Raw genomic sequence first — 9,466 nt, 5'->3', positions numbered from 1 at the left:
CAGACACCTGGGGAGCTCTGGCTGGGGCTAGAAAAGCAGTGTGCCCAGAACTGGGATGCTGTGGGGGCCCAACTATACTGCATCCACGTGAGTCTGGGTTAAGGTCAAGATAAGGCTAAGTCAGGTGGTTGGGGATGTGAGTCAGAAGGAACCAATACAGCACCGGGTCAGGGTCAGTGTGGGCTGGGCCCACGAAGTGTGTAAGGCAACAGGCCAGCATAGGGCCACGTTATCAGTCAGCAGGGCCAGCCCTGGGAGCCAGGATGTCACCCAGCAAAACATGACCCTGAGGGGCTGGACCCAGGCCTGGCATCCCACTAGGATGATCTCTCTATTCAAAACAATCCAGGTGGTTCTTTGCTATCCTGAATCCAGGGCCAGAGGAAGCAGAGCCCCAGAGATGCAGGAATCCCCGCAGATGACCCGCATCAGCCCCCTGAACACCCTCTGTGCACGCTCCAGACAGCCCCTGCAGGCGCTGTGCACCCAGAGTCCCCAAGACCCCAGTGTGCGTGCGGACACGAGTGTGAGTGTGAACACAGGATACAGCATGTGCCGAAGGGCCCCCCTTCCCCCTCCCAGCACTGCACGACTCTCCTCAGGATAATTATTTATTATTCATGGTCATCAGCATCTTCATTAATTATTCATATGATCCTTAATTATTATCCTTAACAATAAGAGCAGTAAATAGCAGAAAAGTCCTTGAGGTGCCTAAGGCCCAGGGCCGGGTGCCTCCGGGCAGTTAGACCAGCTAATGCCCCCAGGGCAGTGGGGAGACCACAGACCCCCATCCACTGCCCGGCCCTGTCCCCTGCCCCTGCCCCTCCCGTGGGGGCCCAGGGGACTGCGGGCGGAGATGGTCCCGAGGGCTGGGGGAGGGGCTGTGCCTTTGTGTTCCTCTCCCCTTTCTTGGCCAGGGCCTCCCGGGCAGGGCCTCTGAGGGGAGGGGCCCAGGCAGTGCGCTGAACCCTGGGTGAGCCATGTGTCCACACCGGGCAGCCCCACTAACTGCCCGGGTCTGAGCCATGTCTGTGCAGGGGCTGGGAGGTGAGGGCCCCCAGCTGGCCCGGCAGGGAGAGGCGTCGAGGGGGACCGTCTTGGGGGAGCTCTGGGGCCCCCGGGGGGAGCTCCTCGAACGCCATGAACTGGGAAACCTGCAGAAAACACAGCATGAGCAGAGGAGGGAGACCGTGGATGAGGCAGAGAGGACCAGGAGAATTCAGGGACAGAGGACGGGAGGACAGAAAAGGGTTGGAGGGGACAAGGAGAAGGACCAAGGCACACGGGGCAGCACGTGGAGCATGAAGGGGAGGTGCCAAGGCTGCAAGCAGAGAAATGCATTCTCTGTGGGCAAGAGCCCAGCTGCGAAGCTGGGAGCCCAGGGAGCCATCCGTGACCCAGGGGGGCACTCCAGGCTGCAGCCACTCCCTTCCCCAGGAACACAGCAGATGAATCCAAACCCAACCCAGAATACGGGGCCCTGAGTTGGGACAAAAAGAAATGAGGCTCCTTCCTCCCATCTAGAAAGAACTCGGGGACCTAGAAACAGAGGCAGGCTGGCGGCCAGGCCTCGGAAGGCCAGGGAGAGTGCCAGGGCAGGCGGGAGGGGTTTGCGGATGCTGACGAGTGTGCTGGGAGATCTCCGCGGGGGAGGCCGTGAAAGGAGACTGGCACGTTTGCTGACGTGGGCCCTGGTGTCTGCAAACAGGAGCGGGCAGCATATGGGAGGGGGAGCAGATGCCAGACGAAGGGGGGAGCAGATCCCAGGCGACCTCTAGGAGCCAGAAGAGCCCCCTTCTTGGGGCCCAAGCACAGCTGTCTTGTCAGAAGACTGGGAACACACATGTCCACTCAGGAGAGAACAAAGGGCAATAGAGGCCCACCCACTCCAGCAGAAGAGAGGAGATGCGGGCCAGAAGTGCTACCCTGGGGCTTAGCCAAAGCCCTCCAGACAGCCCTGCGAGGCAGCCAGCGTGACAGCTACTGGTTGGCCACAGAGCCAGAACTGAGCAGCGCCCGTCACGGCAGGGAGCTCAGACCCTGTGGGCACGCAGCCCCATCACAGGGCATCTGGTCCACCCAGCCCCCTCCTCGGGAGACCTCTCATGGCCACAACACAGACACCTTGAGTAGATCTGGTCATTCCGGTGACACCTCTCAGCCTGCTGGTTTCCTCTGCCCCACTTTTGGGGGGCTTTGGCCTGGGGGGCTCGCCTGTCTTGCCCTGTGCCCACAGCTCCCGAGGAAGCCTTTCTCCAAGAGCGCCATCGGGGACGAGGGCAGAAATGGGGGCGGGAGGAAGCCGCAGCCCAGTGCCGAGCCAAAGGACAGCAGAGCAGGTTTGGGGTGGAACTGGGGCAGAGAAGGCGAGGCCGGGGTGCCCTGGGCAGGGGGAGGGCTTTGGAACTTACCTGAGAAAGCGAGTCCAGGGTGAGGGTAGGGATGGGGCTCACAGGCAGCAGGGAGGAGGCGGAGGTGGGACCGGGCCCGGGGGTGGTAACAGCGCTGTAGGCAGGTGGGACCAGAGTCATCTGTCTCTGTAGCAGCTGCAGGACAGTGGCCATGTCTGCGCTCAGCCTGGTCTCCAGCCTGGGGCAAGAAGGAGGAGGGTGCTCTGGCTCTCGGGGGTGGGGAGACCCCAGCAACTGTGACTTCGGGACCGCCCTATGGACCAGCCGGTGGGTCCAGCCCAGCCTCCCTCCTCTCTCTAGGTGTGCAGCCCAGGTCTCGGCACCCAATGGAAGGAGAAGGTCAAGGCAGCACACACGCAGAAAGGCCCACACAGAACACACCCTCCCTTCACCGCGTCACACTGCAGGGAGCCCACCAGTCACACACAGCCCCCCAAGCCCACCCCTCGACACCGGAGCCAGCCTCACCTGTGGAGCTGCCTCTGAAGGGCATCCAGCCTGCTCTCCACATCGCCCCGGGACCTCCGGCAGGGGCTGGAGAGGGGGATGTTCAGGAGGCTGGGGGTCGGGGCAGGGCAGCGAGGCAGTTCCTGGTACTGGCGGCCCCGGCTGTCCCCCCAGAAGCTGAAGATGTTGGACACTCCTGAGAAGGCCCCTGGAGCCAGAGAACTGGGTTGAGCCAGGTCAGCTGCCACGCCCCGCCCACCCGAGATGGCCCTTACCCTACCTGACAGCGGGTTACAAGTGTCACTGCTCTTCTCACCGTCCTCCGTCAGGGGCTCCCCACCCGGCGGCTCTCCGGGGGGCCTGGGGCTGGAGAAGGGCACCAGGCGGAGGGGGCTGGAGCTGCGGCCTGGGCCCTCATCCTCACTGCTCTCAGGGCTGGAGGGGCCACTGGATGGGCTCTCCCCCCACGGCCCCCCTGGCCGGACCCGGCTACTCGGCCCTGCCCCCGCCCGGCCCGGCCCCAAGGCGGACACCTCCCCTGGCTGTTCCGGGTCTGTGGGAAACAGAGAACAGGCCTCAAAGAAGGAAGGAGGCATGGAAGGGGAGGGGAGGGGAGGGGAGGGGACCGAGCAGGCCTGGCGGAGGGCTGTGCTAGGACGCCCTGGTTTGTCCCTGGCTATTTCTCCTGCCCTTTTCCCCACCTCAAGCAGACTGAGAACTCCCGGAAGCAGGACCAGGTCGTCTCCGACCGCTGAATGCCCAAGCACAGGCAGTAGCACTTATGGGCTGGGCTCCCTGAGACCCCCGTCTCTGGCCCCTCATCCCCCTCTGCACTGTCTCCTCGCCCCGACATCAGTTCAAGGCAGCGCCAGCCACCTGAGGCCCAAAGAAGCTGAGGCCAGCACCACCCCGCCCAGGAGGGTGAAGGGGGCTTCTCGGAGGAGGTGCCAGTTCAACTGGGCATTAGCGAACGGACAGCGCTTGGGCAACCGGGGTGAGAGTGGGGAACACTGAAGATAGGGGCGCAAAAGTCTGCAGAGCCCAGGCGCAGTTGACGCTGACCGACTGACCCCCATGCTCCGCCCCCCTTCCCCCTCACCTGGACCCCGCCCACCGCTCCCCGCCCCTCTCCCGCCTCACCCTTGTCCGTGCGCCTGCGGAAGGACAGCTTGCGCTTGCGCTGTCTGTTGAAGCCGCCCTCCAGCTCCCCGCTGCCAGGAGACCCAGGGATCATGTTGGTCTGGAACCAAAAGCAGTGTCAGCGCCCTTCTGCACCCATCTGCCTTGCCCGGGTCAGCCCACACCCCCTCATTAACATAGCAAGTGGGGCCTGGAGCTCCCGGCACAGATGTCACCTCTGCCCTAGAAGGAAAGCTGGGTGAGGCTGGGACTTCCACCTCCAACACCATCTGACAGGCGGGGAAAGAGGCCGGAAGAGGTCATGCAGTTGGGGGCGGCCACCAGGGTGCAGCCTGCTCAGGGCAGCCCACTCACATCCCGCAGGTTGAAGGTGATCTCCAGGCTGGACCAGAAGTGGTCAGAGAACTCAGGGTACATGTCCAGCACCTCCAGCAGGTCATCCCGGTGGATCTTGTGCAGGTCGCAGTAGGTGAGGGCCCGCACATCGCCATTGGACTTGCCAGGCCGAGCGTACAGGTTTAAAGGCTCTCCAAAGATGTCATTCTTCCCTGGAGGCCACCAAGAGTGGGGGTTCAGCCCCTGGGCAGCAGCACAAGCAAAAGGCACCTGTCTTCCCAGCCTTCCTACCCCGGACTGGGGGCTGAGGGCCTCCCCTCAGTCTGAGCACCCACCCACCAGCCCCAGCCCCCACAGCCAGGGAAGCACCCACCAGCCCCATCTTCCCACCTGCGCCCAAAGGCGGGACTTGTGAGGCGCGAGGGGAGCGGGAGGGGGGAGAGGGCGTGCGTCTCCCTGCCTTCCAGTACTGCAAGCAGCCAGCGGGACCAGCCTGGAAAGCCCACTCTGCCCTCGGTCCTGGCTTCCTTGGGTTTTAAGCCCACTTGTATCTCATATCCACCCTCCAAACCCCACATCCTAAACCCCCTCCTGGCCAATCACTGTGCCCTCGGTGGTTTTCAAGTGTACACCCTGACACAGTGGGGGGACAAGACCAACATTTTGCTTATAGCACAGCGCGGCTGACCACGACACACAGCAGGTAACCCCAGAATGTGTCACACAGAGCGGCACGTTGAGCAGTGAAACTTTGGTTTTAGTTGTGTCTGGGATGTCTGCAGAGTGAGTACAGGTGTTCGTGCTGAACTGAGAAATAGACATCGAGTATGGCCCATTGTGATGCCTCTGCCCTAAGGCGCAGCTGTCCAGGGCCAAGGGAAGGACAGGTGGAGGGCATGAGTCCCCGCCAGGCACCCCCACCCTGTGTACAGATGGGACAGAAGGTTAGGAAGAGAGGGGAAGAGGGGCAAGTCTCCCTTCACTTTGGAGATGGTAAGCGCTAGGCTGGGCAGTGTCACATGAGGCTGCGGCGAACTTAGTAAATTTCCTTAGTAAAATCGGATGCTTAACCTCCCTCCACTGCCCACGTAGGAGTAACCGGTTTGGTCCCACCTTCAAAGGCAGCAAGAGTGTTAAGGAGGAACAGAATCCAAGAACCCCCAAAGTTCAGCAGCCCCACCCCATGCGGGGCTCCTCTCCCCTCTCCCCCTTGGAGGGCCTAGGCTTTGGCGAATTAAAGGAACTCAAGGTCCCTGCAGGCAGGCCTGAGTCCACAGCCCCAACAACCGTCCCCTAGGGGGGTTCAGACCTCGTCAGGCCTCAGTAGGCCCCTTCCGCCCAGCACCCGGTCCCCCCGCCCCCCGCACCCAGCCCCGTACCCAGGATGGCCACGACGACGTCCCCCCGGAGGATCTCAATGGAGCCCCGGGAGATGAAGTAGAGGGCGGTGAGCAGGTCCCCGGCGTGCACCAGCGTGTCCCCCGGCGGTGCGTGTGTCGTCTTGAACTTCATGGCCAGGGCCCTCAGGCAGCCCTTGGTGGCCCCTCGGAAAGGTTTGCAGTGCTGGAGCAGCGAGCGGTTCAGATGCAGACAGATGTCTGCCTGCAGGCACTCAGGGAAGCCTTTCAGCACCTGGGGGCAGGGGCCAGGCTCAGCACCCTAGCTTCGGGCGCCCAGCCCAAGACCCTGGGAGGAGCACCAGAGGGTCCATCCCTTCTAGCCAAGCGCCCGTGGGGATGACCCAGCCTGCTGCTCTCAGCCTCCATTTTTTTGAGTAAACTGTCGAGACCCATCCCTGCCTGGGGCTGTTGGAAGGTTTCAAAGCCTCGCCTCTGTGCAGGGGCCTGCTCTGGCCTGCCCCGCGGCGAGAGCTCTGGCAAACGAGCTCCATCATCGGAAGGAGGAGAAGCCTCTCCCAGGGGCCTTCGCAGAGTTAACTGGGACCCCCGAACCGCAGAGTGTGCTGCTGTCAAGGGTGCTCCCGGCCCCGAGAGAAGTCCCACTGCGGCCTTGCTCCCTCCAGCCCGCCACCTCCAGCCCTCCTCAGAGCCCGGGGCCTCACCGCGTTCATATCGATGCCGTTGGTGTAGGACCAGGCGTGCTGGAAATACTCCTCCAGCCGCTGGCGCAGGGGGTTGGGGATCTGGTGGAAGCGGATGAACTCCCGCACGCGGAGCATCTGCGTGTGGTAGCGGGCGGTGCCCGAGTACAGCCTCTGGATGATGGCGGACACGTTGCCGAAGATGCTGGCGTACATGAGGGCTGGGGGCGGGGGTGAGCCGGCATCAGCGCCGAGGGACCCTGCCCGCCCCTGCCCCGGGTCAGGGACACACGCAGTCACATCTCCGCCTGAGCACACACAAGAGCTGCACAAACGCAGAAGCCCAGGTCCACACACCCTGCCTTGTGCCCCAAACATGCCCCAAACTTGCCCCAATGGTCGTCCCTGCTGCCTTCATGTCCCAGGGCCCTGCTCTAGCCCGTGTGGCATCTCCCTCTCCTCCATCACAGGCTCCTCCCAGACTAGGCGCCACACAACCCCCCACCTCACCTGCCGCTGTCCCGCCGCCCACCCCCAGGGACACACTCACAGCCAATGAGCATGACACAGATGGAGAAGATCTTCTCGGAGTTGGTGTTGGGGGAGACGTTGCCGAAGCCCACGCTGGTGAGGCTGCTGAAGGTGAAGTAGAGGGCCGTGACGTACTTGTCCTTGATGGATGGGCCACCCAGGCCGCTGCTGTTGTAGGGTTTGCCGATCTGGTCCCCCAGGTTGTGCAGCCAGCCGATGCGGGAGTCCATGTGCGGCTGCTCCATGTTGCCGATGGCGTACCAGATGCAGGCCAGCCAGTGCGCGATGAGCGCAAACGTGCACATGAGCAGGAAGAGCACGGCCGCCCCGTACTCTGAGTAGCGGTCCAGCTTCCGCGCCACGCGCACCAGCCGCAGCAGCCGCGCCGTCTTCAGCAGCCCGATCAGCTGCGGGGGCGGGGGCGGGGCGGGGGGAGACCTTCAGTGTGGGGGCAAAGGAGGAGTCGGGGGGCGCTGCAGCCCTGGGGTCGCTAGAGAAAGATCCCCAAAAACTTCCTCCCAGAACCTTCTAATGACCGAAACACCCCCCATTCCCTAAGCCCGGCACAGGGTCCCATTAATCCTTGCGCTAGCCCTGTGACGAGACGGCTCATGGGGTCCCCCTGCTGAGAAGGGGACTCTGAAGGGTCCCACAGCCACCCTGAGGCACCTGGCCAGAATTCCCCATGGTTTCCAGGCCACTTCTGTGTGATTTGAACATGGCAGCCGCTTTGGACAGACAGACAGAAGAAGGCAGCCCCTCTGGACCTCTTCCTGGCGAGTGGCTCCCATGGAAAGGGGTGGTGGCCATGGCTTAGCCGGGGCACCTACCATGGCCCCCTTTCTCTCACTACCTCCCCGTGCCCCACCACCTCCTCCCCCCCTCCCAGTGCCCTCCCAGCCTCTGCCTCCCCGCCAACCGACCTCCTCAGAGCCGGAGCCAAAGATGAGCAGGTCAAAGGGGATGGCAGCCACCATGTCGATGAGGAACCAGCCCTTGAAGTAGTGGACAGCGATGCGGCCGGGGTGGCTGACCACCTCCTCATTGGCATTGACGTAGGTGGTGCGGAAGTTGATGAGGATGTCCACGATAAACATGATGTCCACAATGAAGTCCACCACGGCCAGGGGCTGGCAGGCGTAGCCACAGTCGGGGGCCTGGGGGCCCTCCTCCGTCTCCTTCAGCAGGAAGGCAGCCGAGTAGGGTGTGAAGACGGCGGTGTAGATGACCAGCAGCAGGATGAGCCAGTCCCACACGGCCTTAAAGGGGCTGTAGTGCAGGATGGTCCAGCGGTGGATCCGCGGCGCCTGTAGCTTGTACTCGGGCAGCACGTCGGCGCCCAGGGACAGGACCTGGACGGGCAGGGAGGGCAGAGGTGACGGAGCGACGTCCCCCTATAGGCTGGCGCCGGGGATCTCCACGGTGAGAGTGGAAGTCACCTCTGCTGGGGCCTCCAGAGAAGAGACCAAGCCAGCAAGAGACTTCCTCCAGACCAAGGAAGGGAGACACCAGCAAGCGCCAGTCAGGAGGCCAGTCCCTCAGCCAAGTGGCTGTGGCCCCGGCCTGCCTGGGGGCTCGGGCGCCACTCTTCTCCCACGCAGCCCACGGGCCTACTGTCTGGCCACCTGAGCTCAGGACACCAGGCAGTCATACCCAGACGTATGGCTCTCCCCACCCCACCCACCCCATCCCAGTGACACACACCCGTCCCCCTGGTTATAACTCCCCGAGAGGACCTTGCCCAACCCCCACCCCAACCCCCCACACACACACACCACTCACATGCACCATGATCCCAGTATAGAAAATGCTCCAAGGGCTAAGATTCCAAACCTGGGTGACAACCCCAGGAGGCATAACTTCAACACATAAAATGGTGGTGGGCACTGCCACTCCCGGGGGCCCAGGGACTGAGAGGCTAAAGGTCCCTTTGCTGCTGGCCCAAGGGTACCAGCCACCCAGACTCAGGCCCCTTGGCTTCCCTGGGAGAGGGACCAAGGCACAGACCCCTGTCACCCCCACAAGCCCCTGTCCCCAGACCCAGGGCCGCCCTCAAGCTCTGCCCTCCCACACTCCTAAAAAGGCCCACAGAAGCCCTAAGCCAGCCATAGATGTCCCTACATGAACACAGCCAGCAAATGTTCCCAAGTGTCCTACCCAGCTCTGCACAGGCTCCATGGTCAGGCGGAGGCGGGCCTGCCATCCCCACTACACAGCAGCAGCCGTGCCCTTCTCTTCCCAAGCAAAAACTAGGAAGAACCGAGGCCAGCTTTCCCACACTAGGCCAGGAGCCTGGCTGTCCCCTGCTGCCTCCCCCTGACCATCGGAATCCTCCCCCACAGACATCTGACTCAACCCCAGACTCCGTCCCTAGGTCCTCCAGGCCTGGCGCTGCCATCCCCAGGACACCAAGCCCGAGGCCTCACCCCACATTGTTGAAAACCAAGGTTGCTTGCCCCACTCCAGGAAGTACTGTGTGCCCGGGCCCCACATCCTCGCGCCTCTGGGCCGGAAGAGTCAGGGTGGGTAGAACCCCCAAAGATGCCCACTCACACTC

At 63.1% G+C, this 9,466-nt stretch overlaps 1 protein-coding gene across 4 annotated transcripts in view; it reads right to left on the bottom strand.

Moving 5' to 3' along the window:
- Positions 1-593: 593 nt before the first annotated feature.
- The window catches only part of KCNH2 (potassium voltage-gated channel subfamily H member 2), a 32,104-nt gene continuing 23,231 nt past the window's right edge, over positions 594-9,466 (bottom strand). For 2 of the 4 annotated variants that reach the window (XM_032840181.1, XM_032840184.1), the window contains 10 exons: positions 7,833-8,261; positions 6,929-7,316; positions 6,400-6,599; positions 5,717-5,969; positions 4,356-4,549; positions 4,002-4,101; positions 3,142-3,414; positions 2,883-3,069; positions 2,415-2,592; positions 594-1,157 (listed from right to left, as the gene is read on the bottom strand). In XM_032840181.1, the coding sequence (XP_032696072.1) occupies positions 1,008-1,157; positions 2,415-2,592; positions 2,883-3,069; positions 3,142-3,414; positions 4,002-4,101; positions 4,356-4,549; positions 5,717-5,969; positions 6,400-6,599; positions 6,929-7,316; positions 7,833-8,261 (2,352 nt within the window). In that variant the 3' untranslated portion in view covers positions 594-1,007. Of the gene's footprint in view, positions 1,158-2,414; positions 2,593-2,882; positions 3,070-3,141; positions 3,415-4,001; positions 4,102-4,355; positions 4,550-5,716; positions 5,970-6,399; positions 6,600-6,928; positions 7,317-7,832; positions 8,262-9,466 lie in introns of those variants that run through there. The other 2 variants (XM_032840182.1, XM_032840183.1) reach the window with 2 other exon arrangements.

The sequence above is a fragment of the Lontra canadensis genome, unplaced genomic scaffold (genome assembly GCF_010015895.1).
Source record: "Lontra canadensis isolate GAN:19392208 unplaced genomic scaffold, GSC_riverotter_1.0 scaffold111, whole genome shotgun sequence".
Lineage (NCBI taxonomy): Eukaryota > Metazoa > Chordata > Mammalia > Carnivora > Mustelidae > Lontra > Lontra canadensis.
The sequence above is the reverse complement of the archived record's forward strand: the minus strand, read 5'-3'. Positions and strand labels throughout refer to the sequence as shown.